The sequence below is a fragment of the Vollenhovia emeryi genome, unplaced genomic scaffold (genome assembly GCF_000949405.1).
Source record: "Vollenhovia emeryi isolate VEMERY1.0 unplaced genomic scaffold, V.emery_V1.0 DF939127.1, whole genome shotgun sequence".
Classification (NCBI taxonomy): Eukaryota; Metazoa; Arthropoda; class Insecta; order Hymenoptera; family Formicidae; genus Vollenhovia; species Vollenhovia emeryi.
Genome location: NW_011967239.1, coordinates 3103888 through 3118046, shown reverse-complemented (window position 1 = coordinate 3118046; position 14159 = coordinate 3103888). Strand labels below are relative to the sequence as shown.

General features: G+C 31.6%; 1 protein-coding gene across 50 annotated transcripts in view; it reads left to right on the top strand.

Annotated features, from left to right (window-relative positions):
* LOC105568896 (twitchin) overlaps positions 1 to 14159 on the top strand; it is a 90652-nt gene that overhangs the window by 22444 nt on the left and 54049 nt on the right. For 12 of the 50 annotated variants that reach the window (XM_012024946.1, XM_012024944.1, XM_012024929.1 and 9 more), the window contains 55 exons: positions 367 to 531; positions 833 to 883; positions 1282 to 1299; positions 2013 to 2060; positions 2182 to 2226; positions 2316 to 2354; positions 2475 to 2540; positions 2621 to 2677; positions 2799 to 2846; positions 3136 to 3204; positions 3712 to 3762; positions 3857 to 3913; positions 3984 to 4040; positions 4111 to 4167; positions 4271 to 4327; positions 4423 to 4482; positions 4570 to 4707; positions 4774 to 4824; positions 4924 to 5070; positions 5143 to 5193; positions 5303 to 5449; positions 5512 to 5562; positions 5658 to 5798; positions 5875 to 5928; positions 6018 to 6233; positions 6318 to 6374; positions 6716 to 6772; positions 6849 to 6902; positions 6973 to 7089; positions 7357 to 7413; positions 7534 to 7611; positions 7690 to 7746; positions 7867 to 7923; positions 8011 to 8067; positions 8148 to 8198; positions 8277 to 8351; positions 8581 to 8634; positions 8716 to 8760; positions 8870 to 8923; positions 9238 to 9297; positions 9677 to 9730; positions 9887 to 9919; positions 10177 to 10215; positions 10354 to 10383; positions 10511 to 10549; positions 10683 to 10721; positions 10883 to 10921; positions 11200 to 11238; positions 11347 to 11385; positions 11861 to 11905; positions 12053 to 12094; positions 12316 to 12360; positions 12644 to 12793; positions 13420 to 13605; positions 13799 to 13813. In XM_012024946.1, the coding sequence (XP_011880336.1) occupies positions 367 to 531; positions 833 to 883; positions 1282 to 1299; positions 2013 to 2060; positions 2182 to 2226; positions 2316 to 2354; positions 2475 to 2540; positions 2621 to 2677; positions 2799 to 2846; positions 3136 to 3204; positions 3712 to 3762; positions 3857 to 3913; positions 3984 to 4040; positions 4111 to 4167; positions 4271 to 4327; positions 4423 to 4482; positions 4570 to 4707; positions 4774 to 4824; positions 4924 to 5070; positions 5143 to 5193; positions 5303 to 5449; positions 5512 to 5562; positions 5658 to 5798; positions 5875 to 5928; positions 6018 to 6233; positions 6318 to 6374; positions 6716 to 6772; positions 6849 to 6902; positions 6973 to 7089; positions 7357 to 7413; positions 7534 to 7611; positions 7690 to 7746; positions 7867 to 7923; positions 8011 to 8067; positions 8148 to 8198; positions 8277 to 8351; positions 8581 to 8634; positions 8716 to 8760; positions 8870 to 8923; positions 9238 to 9297; positions 9677 to 9730; positions 9887 to 9919; positions 10177 to 10215; positions 10354 to 10383; positions 10511 to 10549; positions 10683 to 10721; positions 10883 to 10921; positions 11200 to 11238; positions 11347 to 11385; positions 11861 to 11905; positions 12053 to 12094; positions 12316 to 12360; positions 12644 to 12793; positions 13420 to 13605; positions 13799 to 13813 (3705 nt within the window). The remainder of the gene's footprint in view (positions 1 to 366; positions 532 to 832; positions 884 to 1281; positions 1300 to 2012; positions 2061 to 2181; positions 2227 to 2315; positions 2355 to 2474; positions 2541 to 2620; positions 2678 to 2798; positions 2847 to 3135; positions 3205 to 3711; positions 3763 to 3856; positions 3914 to 3983; positions 4041 to 4110; positions 4168 to 4270; positions 4328 to 4422; positions 4483 to 4569; positions 4708 to 4773; positions 4825 to 4923; positions 5071 to 5142; positions 5194 to 5302; positions 5450 to 5511; positions 5563 to 5657; positions 5799 to 5874; positions 5929 to 6017; positions 6234 to 6317; positions 6375 to 6715; positions 6773 to 6848; positions 6903 to 6972; positions 7090 to 7356; positions 7414 to 7533; positions 7612 to 7689; positions 7747 to 7866; positions 7924 to 8010; positions 8068 to 8147; positions 8199 to 8276; positions 8352 to 8580; positions 8635 to 8715; positions 8761 to 8869; positions 8924 to 9237; positions 9298 to 9676; positions 9731 to 9886; positions 9920 to 10176; positions 10216 to 10353; positions 10384 to 10510; positions 10550 to 10682; positions 10722 to 10882; positions 10922 to 11199; positions 11239 to 11346; positions 11386 to 11860; positions 11906 to 12052; positions 12095 to 12315; positions 12361 to 12643; positions 12794 to 13419; positions 13606 to 13798; positions 13814 to 14159) is intronic. The other 38 variants (XM_012024940.1, XM_012024936.1, XM_012024934.1 and 35 more) reach the window with 37 other exon arrangements.

The following is a 14159-nucleotide window of genomic DNA, read 5'->3' as shown; positions in this document are numbered from 1 at the left end:
TGATTAACAAGATACTCTCACACGTACAACTTGATACAGATACAGGAAGATTAGTCGTTTTGCAGAATTTATTACAATATGCTCTTTTACACTTATGTTTATTGTAATTTATTGTAATTATCGAAAAATAATAATTGATGTTAAAAAGAGAGCAATATATCAGGAGAAAGAGAAAAGAAAAGAATTTTAGTTTTAAATAATCATTTATTATATCGATTAATTATCGATGTACGAGTAAATTAATATGAAATATTGAATAATTCACATTAAAAGCATCTACTATATAATTCGCCAAAACGATTGATCTTTTAACTCCTCGACGCGACAATTGGCATATTGTTGAAAAATTATATCTCGATATATAAGGTAATAAGTTCAATGTGGAGCGACAATGACGGTGAGGGATCAGAAGAATATGAGGAGGAAGAGGTGGAGGAGGAGGAAGAAGTGGTGAGTGTAATTGAGTCCAGCATTATCAGCACGGAAGCCATTCTTGAGGAATTGGATTCTGAAATCATTTCTCGCGTCGAGGTACACACATACACAAACATATGTCAACCCTAATACATAGAGTTCATCTCTCGTCAATTTAAATTGTTATACTTAGTTGGTAATAACTTAATAACAATATATTAATGCATTAATGCATAAATGATCTTATTTTTAATTACTTTAAAACAACATTTTTTTACATATTACTATTTTTACAATTTATTTATTATAATATAACTAGACTTTCATGCTAATTAAACTAATTCTTTTCTCTCCTTTTTCAAGTTATTACAATCATGTCTTTGTAGGATAAATCATTTTGTTTCTTGTTATTTTCAAGGATAAACCCGATTTGAAACCGAACGGTATCGACAAACCAGGGATTGGGAAGGTATGAGATATAATTATTTCTTTTTAATTTTTTAAGAAAAGGATCAAGTGCAACTTCTTATGAAAGAAAACAGTACACTATGATCAGAACACGTCACACCGTGATAATAATTATTTATCATCTGTGCCTTCTTATTTGTTATCCCCGCCGTTGTCTTGCTTGCATCTTTTTTTCATTTGTGTTACAATCTTGAGATTTATGTGTGTACTGTGTATTACACAATGTGTACAGAAGCTTATTACATTGAACGCATATTCCCAGTAGATGATAGCGTATACATATAGTTAAATATATAAATTATATAAACGACATTAATTATGCTTGTAAAGAAACAATTCTAACTTTGATGTGTAAGATATGCGAAAGAAAAGTCAAGGCCCTGATGTTTTCTGTTTCAGAAGATGGAGATCTTACAGGTGAGCATCAATACCAAACGGTCAGATTTCGGTAATGTAATGCGCTCGAAAAATAACTTTGATCCGCTCGAACAAATACCACTGTGCTCTGAAGCTTGAGGCTTTGGCGAAATATTTTGGCCGATGCGAAACAACATATGTTTCGCATAACCCGCAGGAAATTGTTTCAGTTTTCTTTCGGTATGAAATCTTATCTTACCACCGCAAAATTGTCTTTATGCGATTGATATTTGCCGTTTTTGCGCCATATTTTGCTTATACTATTTTATTTTTCGCAGCATCCACTTAATCTCGGCTTATCCGCTAAGTTTCTTCGAACGATCTCATGCGCACGCTATTAAGCAACCGCCTTGATTAACTTTCCTTCATTTAAGAAACGCAAATCTTCCAAGAGCTTTTTCAGATACCATATTTCTTTCCGAGTCCTAGAAGCTGGTTCCTTAAAATCTATCCAATCCTGCTTCAAAGTTTAATTCTTTGTTTCGCTTTTCGAATTTTTGCATGCTAGACTTTTTCTTTGTGTGTGTTTTATGTTTCGTATGTTTGTGCATGAAACCTTTTGCGAAAGGAATTGAAGATACTTATTCCTGATTAAATGTAAACTTAAATGTTATCTTAAATTATATTCGTACTGTATTTCTGATTACTGTGTATTTCAAATTAAACCGAGAAAGTACTTTCACTAATATTACTTAATTTTCATACGTATGTAGAAAGACGAAGAAATCGTGAATAATGTTGAAGAGAGGAAATCTATTAAGGTAAGAATGTAAGATGTAGTTCTTATTAAGTATTGTAATTAAAATTATGTGACAAACATTTAGTAATTATATACTTAATTTTATATCTCAATATTTTCTATATTTTTCTTTTAATTTGTAGAAGAAACCCGCTGAGAAAATTGAAGACAAGAAAGAAGAAGAGAAGGTAAGCGCAATTATTTGCACAAGCTTAATTTATCTGTTAAAAATCTATTTTCCTTTTTTATCTTCAAATCTTAATTTCTTTTTTTCCAGAAAAAGATTGTAAAGAAGAAAGAGCCCGAATCTAAAGAGGTGTGCATAATTCACTTTTTCTATTTTAACATTTTATTTTTCATATTAATGTAGTATATTTCTATTCTACATATTGCAAATTGATTTGAGTTTTAATTATTTAATATTATTTATGTGTAGGTATCTCGAGAATCCACGCCTAAACTCGAAAAAACTGTGGCGAGTCGCAAGGAATCAGTCAGCAGGGTAACTATTGAATGATATATTATACATTTTTTTAATAATCACAGGAAAATAGATTTCATATATAAATTTTCATATCTCAGGTGGAAGAACTTAGGACAGAGAGTCGTCGCAGCTCGCTTATCAAGACTGAAGAAAAGGTGTGTAGGCTATTATATAATATTAAATTCCGTTTGACAGCTACGGTCCCGCAACATTGATTCTATGCCATTACAAATATTATGTGAAATTATTTTGATTTATTTTACTATCATCGTACAGATAATGGATGATGGCACCGTGTCACCACGACGTCTTTCTATACAGAAGGTACACGTACATATACATACATTTATACATTTTACACACAGACATTGCCAAGAACAATTACAAACAATTTTATAAAATTGCTATTATCTGAAAAAGGCATTTAAATTTATTGGCTAGAATAAAATAACATAAATTATTACGTAAGGAAATTTAATTATATTACAATTTCAAGTTTACTTTAATGAATCCTGTTTTAAATTAAAAATTTTGTTGAGAAATATTAGTTATAAATTTGAAAGCTTATGACAACTGAATTTTAATTTATGTTATTATATTTTATCTATCTTAGACCGAAGAAGAGGTCAAGGTAGAAAGCAGACGATCTTCTATCATAGAAAAGAAGAAGACGACCGAAAAGGTAAAAAAGAACATGTTACCGTTTTTAATCGGTTATACAATGTGCTAACAACAAATTTCGTTGTCGATTAATTGATTAGTTGTTAATTATAATTTTTGGAAGAACAAACTAAGTATGAGTGAATTGTCACCTTCTCGAAGTCGACGTAAGAAGGAGTTTTTATAATTTATTATAGAAACCAGTTATTTTGTGTTAATAGCTTGATGTAATTTCATTGCTTGCCAAAGTAGCTTGTGTTAATTGTATTTTGTCTTTTATTATTTTCCAAGTAGTCTTTGAAAATAATTTTATTCGTAGATTTGATTTTTGAAGCTTTCAATGTGCAAATAATTTTACAATAAAAAGAGAATCACAATTTTAAGTTGAACTATAAAATTGTTATAGGAATAAAAATAATAGGTATTAAGATATTTTTGTTCGATTAAAATCGAGGTTCGAGATTCGTGTTACGTTAGATTTTGTATATGAGGAAAAACATCGAAGAACATGTATCTCGCGTCATTGCAGGATATACCCGCATTCAGGCTAAAAGCCATTCCGCGAGCGATTGAGGACGAGGTACACTCACACATTTTAATTGCTCTGATTATTTTATTTTACATTATTTTTCTTTTAATTATACTTTGTAACAAAATGTGTGAATATTTTTTAGAACACACTCACAGCGAAGATCAAGCAACACACACACAAACTCGACGAAGATATTCAGGTACATAACAACACAATATTACTTTCAATCGTACGTCGTTCACTAGCATACACGTTACACTTAATTTTAGGACATATGGCCGTCTAAACCGACAAAACGCGATAGTAAATTAGTAAGACATTACGAGGTACGTGACGCATTTATTATTACATTTATGCGTCTTAAGACACGCGATATAGACATATAAAATATTGTAGGAAACCGCGAAGTCCAGTGTAACTTCGTCCGTGCGTGAAACCGGCCATAAACCGAAGGTATCTCGCGCCATATATTTGAAAAATGTTGTCCACGTGAAAGTGGAAAAATATTTTTATGATACTTACGAGAAAAGGAATTACGCAAAAATAAATCTTTTAGGCTACACCTCAAGCTGCAATTAAGCCACGCGTGCGCGATTCGGACGATGAACTTGAGGTATACAGACAATTACATTGCATACATGTTAGTTATGCACAACGACGGCTAAATTTTGAGAACGTTACAAATTTTATCGACGCCATTAATTTTAGGACGCTTGGAGCATTCACAATCCGGGAGAACGTGATAATGAATCTGCGCCATATCATAGAGTATGCGAATATACTACGCAAAAGTATACACCCTTCAATTTTAGAAAGACCATATTTCAACCGTAATATTTTTTTTATTTATTTTAGGATACGTCGTCAGATAAGACACACAAACCAACACACACACGTAAAAAATCAGACGAAGATAAACCGAAAGATAAAACATTACTGCACGACACAGCCGCAAATAAGACACATCCGCAGAAATCCGACGAAGAGATTGAGGTATAGAGCATTTATTGTAGCTGGCTAGGTACAAGTAGCATATCTTTAAATCGTCAATCTTTTTAGGATATTTGGGCCAGTAAGAAACGCGATAGTGACTCCAAGAAACATGACAAAGTATGCGCGAATACATTTAAATTACACACGCATTACTCGTAAATAATTCGCGCAAGTCTCTTTAGAAGAGATCGTAAAATTTCAAATATATTATTTTAGGATGTTCCGAAAGAGAAAAAATATTTGCGTGATGCATCTGCGAGTAAAGTTTCACACAAATCCGACGACCTTTCAATAGATAAGACACTTTCTCACGATACACCGACATATAAAACGCATCCACCGAAATCAGATGAAGAGGTTGAGGTATAGGGAACTTTACTGTTGCATACAAGCTAGGCATAAATTACATACGTTAAATATATAAACCTTTTTTAGGATATTTGGGCAAGTAAAGAACATGATACCGACTCCAAAACGCTTGACAAAGTATGCGTATAAATTAAATTCATGCATGCATATTCGCATATAGTTCCATTTTCTTTAGAATTGTAAAGTCTTAGATTGTAAAATTCAAAATATAAAAATATAATTTTAGGGTGTTCTGAAAGAGGAGAAACCACATGACATATCTATGAGTAAAGTACCATCGCGTAAATCCGACGATACTGCAAAAGATAAAACACTTTCTCGTGACACGCCAACACATAAAATACATCCGCAGAAATCTGACGAAGGAATTGAGGTATACACATAACGTTATTGTGAGACACAAGTTATACACTTTTAATATGTCAATTTTTTTAGGACATTTGGGCGAGTAAAGAACACGATAGTGATTCCAAAAAGCATGAAAAAGTATGCGTTCATATTTAAATTATAATATTAATATTATTTGCGAACTCTGGAATTTTTTTTAGAAAAGATTATGAAACTAAATATGTTATATTTAGGATACTCCGAAAGAGAAAATTTGTTTGCGCGATACACCTACGAGTAAAATACTTCCACATAAATCCGGCGATATTGCAAAAGATAAGATCTTTTCTCGTGACACTCCTGCACATAAGATACATTCGCGAGAAGAAATTGAGGTACAATATATAACGTATACTCTTGCATAATTTGCACAACATACATTACGTACTTTCGAAATATAACTTTTTCTAGGATATTTGGTCGACTAAGCCGAGAAAAGATGTAGAGTCTAAGAAATATGACAAAGTACGTGAATATAATTCTTAATTATCACGTGTATATAATTAAATTAAATGGAATCGAAAGTAATAATGACATTTTTAATAATATTTTAGGACGTGCCAAAAGATAAGACACTTTTACATGATACACCCACGGTTAAAACACAAAAACTACACAAACCTGATGAGGTGCCAAAAGATAAGACACCTCTACGTGACACACCCACAGCTAAAATACAAAAACCTGACGAAGTGTCAAAAGATAAAACACATCTACAGGACACACCCACTCACAAAATACACCCACACAAGTCTGACGAACAAATCGAGGTATATAACACATCACACATATGTATATCGTGATTGCAAATACATATTTTTATGTATTCTATTTTTTTAATATTAATATTGTAGGACGTTTGGTCGACCAAGCCAAAAGAACGTATCATTGATTCTAACATATATGGCAAAGTATGCAAATTAATATTACACATAGAGGTCCCTTATTATGAGATAGAATTCTAATATGGGATAGCGGAATTGCTATTAAATTAATAGGCATCGTCAGTTGATTCCACCATGAATTTATTGCCCTTGGAACGAAATCTGTTTAGCGGAAATTTATTTTTAGATTATGAAATCGTTACGAAAAAAGATTTGTGATTGAATTTGGGTGTTAAAACCCTACTATTTCATATTAGAAACTTATTTTATAATAGAGGACTTTCCTCCATAAGAACTGCATATGATTAGTATAAATTTTGTATAAATGGGAGGGTATATAAAGTTCTAAATGTGCAATATAATTTTAGGACTTACCGAAACCTAAAGTTAAATCACCCCGTCGTCAATCTGTCGAAGAAATCGAGGTACACGTTACATATAACATATACATTCGGCCGTGTAATTATTTTACTTACTTTTTTTTAACGCTGACACTTTTAGGATATTTCATCCAAGCAGAGGGAACGTGAAAACAGATCACACAAAACAGATGAGGTACACATTATGTGATATACTTAAATAAATTTGTAAAATAATGGATAACTTTAGAGAATCGTTATTATAGGATACACCGGTAATTAAGGCTAAGAGACGCGTGTCTAAAGATGATCAAACGGAAGCAGATAAAATATCTTTGGACAAAACAAAAACGCGTGATATCAAGTCCACGCAAAATAACGAGGTAGATTATAGACGAGGCAGATAATATTCGCACACTTATGATTTAAAAAATAATTTAGTTTTATCCATTTACATCATCGATCTCAATGAAAGAATACTGTTCGATAGCAAATCGATAGAAGCCAACAAAATTTATAGTTTAAGGAAATTATATTTAAAGTTAAACAAAATACACGCGAAATAAATGCAAAATTATACTTTTTAGTTAAAAAAAACTACAATAGCTACATATGTATAGAATGCGTTAATAATACGCTTAAAATTTTAGGACAAATTGGCACCGAAATCGAGAGGATACGATGATAAACACGTCTCATATCATGAGGTACACGAGTATAAATGCTTCGCTTTATTCCACTCCACTTCATTTCATACAATTCACATTTTTATACACTCATACATCAAACTGCACAAAACAGTTTGATAAAATATACCGTTATTTTAGGATGCCATGTCCACAAACATATCACACAAACCTCTACTCGATCGAGATGTCAAAACTTACTACACACACTATAATTATGTTAGTTAGACAATACTTATAATAGTGGACAGCAAAACTTATTATTTTGTTTATTTTTACATTGATATATTGTTTTAGGACATATTGGCACCAAAATCCATCGAGCGCAAACCAAATTCTGTCACAATCGATAAGGTACACGCACACATATACTACATACACGCTTGTATGATGAGACAGATTATTAGGAAGAAATATTGTTTAACTAAAAATATGCGTATTAAGGACAGCATTATTTATCGTTAATTTTTTTAGGACATTTTGTTACCTACCGTTAAACCACAAACGTACGAATCTGACGATGATATTGAGGTACAGGATACATACAGAATGCAGTATATTTTTTTATCATATCATATTATATTTTGATTAATGTAATGGAATAATGTACGACCGTAGGATATCTGGGCTTCGAGAACCGAAGACGACGCGCCTAAACCTATTAGAAAATTGGAGGTAAATGCGCTTGACACTGCATTTACCATTTCTAATTTTGTTATTTACAACGCGAATCGTAATTTATCGGTACATTTTAGGACTCGCGAGCTTCCAAAGTTACGCCGTATAAAATCGGGGACAACGTCGAGGTATACATATTTATAAGCAATTATCTGGAAATGATATATTTATTAGTTATACGAGGGTTTTTTTAATTTATCTCGCAGGAATCTACACCCGTACCCACTTCTAAATTTGCATCTAAACCTAAGGACAGCGTAAACAAACCCAAAGAGTCCAGGGTATACATTTTTACACTCATCATAATAATCGACACTTAAAACTACACTTATATCAATTGATAAATATATTAATTGTTAATATTTAGATATTACTTTTACATGCTTTTAATACTTAAATTAAGTATATTTCATAACACCTACATGAAACGCTTTTACTTCATTTATGTTTCTTATCCGTTTGCGAAAGAAATGAGCTTTTCGGGTAGATTTCATCCTTAAATCTTTTTAGGAGGGCGACGTACCCGCACACGAAGTAGCCGAAATCAAACTTAAAGAGGCCAAGGTACATTGTCACACACACACAATAGCACGCATTCAAATACACATGATACACGATAATATTTCCTTAATTTTTTTATTTTAGAGCAAAGATACTAATTCTACACTTGACAAGGAAGAAGTACCCAAGGTACAATAAAGTGGCAAAAATTATATTTTATACATACACAAGACATACTTTCACAAGACATACTCTCTTTTGAGAGCAATTATTTTATCACATTTTTATGCAATTGTAGAAAAAGGTGTCCACTAGACGTAGGTCGTCGACTAAATCAATGGAAGGGTCCGAGGTATAAAAGTGATCTTCCTTTTCTCGGTGTTAATCCTTGATGACTCTTTTTACTTATCCGGTCGCATAATCTTCGATAACTCTTCATTCTTTCTGCACATGTAATCTCCGATTTTTCATCTTCTCTACGCTATATAATCTTCGAAGCTGTCTATTGCATCTTTGCATTGACATCCCTCGTTGAATGAATTGTTGTTATGGCGCAGTTTCTTCTATTATCTCTTCACGATAACCGTTTCTCTTCTCTTACTACTTCTCTTCTTCTTGCTCTTCTTTAAAACATTTATACTTTTGTTAATTATAAATATTGTCTAGGATCAAGAACCAGTATTGAAACCAAAGAAGAAGAAACCTAAATCCGCAGATGAATCTAAGGTACATGGTTACATATTAAAGATACATTTCACAATTATAAATACAATATATGAAGGATAAGTTTTATATTTCTGTGCAGGGAATAAAGCCATATATGATTATTTGTGCATACTAATTATAGATATTTATTGTTAATAGCTGCATTGCTATATGCTTTAAATTGTTACTAACATTAATGTGCAAAATTTCTAATGCTATATTATGTTGCAAAATAGAAAATAGAATGATACATGTAATTTTATATATGTATATATATTTATTAGTTATAATATATTTATCTTGACTATTTATGTCTTTTATACGGTTTACGCATTTTTTATAACAGAAATACACGTTTGCCACATATAAATCTTATAATGTCTAAATAAAAATTTTCTAGAAAGTGGAACCGACTACGAAACCGAAAACTCTCGAAAAACCGGAAACACCGAAGGTACACAAAAGCACAATTATAAACACATACACAAAATTTAAAATAAGATTTAAATATTTTATTTTTTTATAATTACATTTAGCTGTCGTAGGATAAAACGTAAAATTTATATTTAAAAAAGACTCGAGTTTTAAAAACATTATTACTACATTTTAGGGGGAAGCTAAGCCTAAACCGGAAGAGGCGAAGGTATATAAAACAATTACACTTAGTATTTCGACACTTAACAATTTCTTCGCTCGCGATTAACACTGACATTTACAACTAAACTACAGCTAAATAAAGCTAAAATAGAGCAACTATTAAAGCATAATACATACAATATAATGCTCTTTTCTAATTCCACGCCATATTTGAAAAATGAGCACCAGCTGCATTAACTATCTGTCGTAAAAGTGTAAATTAAGACATTTACGTTTACATTCAAACATTTTAAACATTTTTAGGTGGAACCGAAAGCCAAACCCAAAGCAGAGGAAGTAAAGGTACATTCACACACACATATACATATATGTATATACATATATCTTGCAACAATATACACTTGCACAAGTAACAGAGAGTACAATAAAATAAAAAAGCTGACAAATGGAGAACACTATTAAACACTCGTACACTTTTAGGAAGCCAAGCCTAAACCAGACGAACCGAAGGTACACAAAAAAAAACACTTTTTGTATCACATTTTACTACTAAATTTAATAATCGGTTTAAGTATATCACAGCCTATTGACACGAAAAATAAGATATTAACACTCAAATTTACACATGCACTTTTAGGTGGAACCAAAAACCAAACCTAAACCAGAGGAAGTAAAGGTACACTTAAATCTGCATTATCTTGCACTAATACATACTTATACAAGCCTAGCTCGCGGTTAACATAAACAAATGCATTGACTATTGCAAATAAATGTGATAAAAAGAAAACTTTTCAATCGTACACTTTCAGGAAACGCCAAAGGTGAAGCCTAAACCGGGCGAAATAAAGGTACATAAAATGTTTGTCGTTTAAAACCCAGGTGGATACATAAAATTTATAATAACATCATACTGACGTTATTATGACTTTATTGGCCCATTTGGGAAGTAAATCTAAGCTAAATATGTTTTTAAAATATGCTTAATATGTATACTTACGTACACTTTTAGGAAGAACCGAAAGCTAAAACAAAAACGGAAGAAGTGAAGGTATATTTACACTTATGCTATCTTGCAACATTATACACATCATACATTTGATATAAAAATAACAAAATAAGAAACAAACAAATTAGATGGAAAATTAAACTCGAGGTATCGATAGTTTAAAAAATTAAAATTTAGCAGAGAATTAGTTTTGTACTCAACAAAGTCAGGGGAAGGCGAGGTATACGGTACACTTTCATAATTATGTCTACCATTCACGTTTATATTTTTTATTCATACACATTTAAACATAAGTGTTACAATTGTGAAAACGCTTCTAGGTTGAAGAAAAGCCTAAGGCTAAACCAGGGGAAACTAAGGTAAACGAAACACTTGTGCAAATTAACAGAAACATACAATATATCATATTGAAGATCAAAATATAATAAATACAATACTGTTATTAAGTATTACTCGTACATTTTTAGGAAACACCAACAGTCAAACCTAAACCAGACGAATTAAAGGTATACTAAACGCTTATTATACATAAATTTATCAAGATTAACTTCTTTATTGGAAATTTCTACCATTAGAATACATAAAGAATATTAACAAGCTCTAAATAATGCGAATACTAATTTAAAAAATATAAACCTTTAGAAAATTATTTAGTATTTTATGTTATCGAGAGAATTGCATATTCTATCTTTTTAAATAATAATATTAATAATCTAATATAGTTATCAGTAGATCTTTCGATAAAATTAATTAACAAAAGCAAAACTATTAACATTAAAAGCAATTCTAAAAGAAAATTTCACGAAAATCGCTTCTTATTTCACACACATGAATTAACATAACGAATTAATTTAAACGTTAAAAATTAATCTAAATAATTAATTAATATAAAGTTAATTAATTAATGTACATTAATTTAAATTAAACTAATTCTTAAAAATATGTTGAGCATTAAATTAAAGGATATTTTGATATTTGTAGAAAGAGGAACCAGCAAAGAAACTTATGCCTAAACCAGAACCCAAGGTATACTTAATAAAACACACACAAACGATATAAAGATAATCTAACATTTATATTTACCTAACATTTACATTTACATAAATTTAAATTAAAACAGGATATAAATTTCATCAAGAAATAGTATTATTTAATTTTTATGTTTCATTACAGAAAGAAGAAGAGATCACTAGGAAAAGCCTAAAGTCCGTCAAGGTAATTACAATTTTTACAAAAATATTAATTTGTTAACAATATTGTAAACACATTTATAAACATGCATTTTTAAGTACTAAGTCCAGTTTAATATTTTAACAAGAGGAAGAGAAAATTTTAATTTATTCTTTGCAAATATTTTCAAAATACTTTATGAGACTGTGAAGAAGAAAGAGATGTATACGTACATGTTACTAACGTCAAACTTTTATTTGTTTCAGCAACTCGAGGAAGAGAAGAAAACTCAAGAGAAAGTCGAGCTTAAGGTAATTTTATTCGTCACATTTATCAACAATCGTTCACAGTAACGTCCAATATACCATCCTTAGTAGATGTAGAAGCAATAACGAAAATAGTTGTAGAAATGAGTAGTATTAGACTATTTAATTTAATATTCTATTTACAATTAGAGACTTAATTTAGTATTATTGAATTAATAGTATTAGATTAGCGTTTTGGTGCGTTCCTTTGCTTGTTGAAATCTGGTACCGGAACGAACATATTGATACCTCACGAAGCTTTTCTTCTAACAACGATGTATTAATACAGCCAAAGGACGCCGCCGTGACCAAACCGAAATCCCGGTTACCACCGAAACAGGAAGTAAAAACCGAAAGCTTTCAGGGGATTCAGCTTAAACCGGTTACGAAGGATCCAAAACAGCCTCAGCAGGCTGAACAGGGCAGGGTGGAACTTAAGGTAGCCCCGCTGAAGGGGATCAACGCGATCTTACCGCGCAATCTCTATGTCTCGCGCTCTTCTTCTGTGGCTCTAAACTTCCTCTCTAAACTTGAATTCGCAGCAGCTCTAATTTCGCACTATTAAACAGCGCCAAAATATATTTGTGCGCATTCTTATCTCTATATGTACTTCTCTATATTTCTAAGATACTTCTCACTCCATGTTCTTAATACAAATGATATTAATTGAACGTTGTCTCTGTAAATCTATCTTCTCTCTGTATTTATATTCTCCATATATGTATATATTGCGGCATATTTCGAAGCTCTACGTTGCATTCTTTACTCGATGTGTTCTAACTCTTCTGTGATTTACACTTAATCTACTTATGTTAATAACTATGTTAAAACAACACACAGAGATCTCTCTGGAGAGATCGATATCTTCTCTCTCAAATAATTTTCTCTGTCTTCACACATTTTTCTATGCTCTACTTTTAATTACAAGATTATCCGCGATACTTATCTTTCCTTGCTATTGGCGATTTGTACAGGGATTAAACCAACATCGTGTTTGACACGTAACGGTGTTTATCTCCTTGCGAGTCTCTTTGATTCTATATCGTTTATCGTTTGTCTCCACAGAAAACGGAGAAGGCGGAAAAAGTCGATGTGAAGAAGGTGAAGGCAGGCAAGGGGGCGAAGGAAGCAAGTTACGATCTTCCGGAGATTCCAGATTACGAAAGAGCTGTCCTGGAGAAACCTCAGGAATTCGATTTTGGCGATTATGTCCCTCGCGATAAGACGAAGCTCGAAAGACCAGTTACGCAGGTAAAAAAGCAGTTAAAATCTTTGTACATAAACGATATTAGATAATTATGTCGAAATAAGGAAAAACAAGTTTTCTAATCAATGATTTTAAAGAAGTCATGGATTTATAGAAAAAATGTAATAGTAAATTAATTTAAATACCAATAAAATTTCGACTAACTATGTGTTTCTTTATTTTCATGTCGCTCTGCAGAAATTCGACTCTAAGGTAAGCAATTGTCGTTTATTAATAACCAAGATAAAATATGATTTTGCCAAATTGCCAAACTCGCTTGCACGAGGAATCCTGCGAATTTCACAATCGCCACGTCGCTCGAGGACGTTTTGATTGAGCCTCGCGATACGCGGTTCAGGATAATTAATTTTTACGCTCGATTTACGAACGGTTTAATTATAGCCGAGGTGCAAACTCGCTCGTTTGTATAAGCTTGGAAAGACAGTAAATAATCTAAAAAAATTAGAAATTTGCACATTGCTTCCTCATAGAGGAACGTTTAGGAGCGAAATCTAATTTTTTCGATGTTTCTTGAAAGTGTGCAAATTAGAAATTTGCA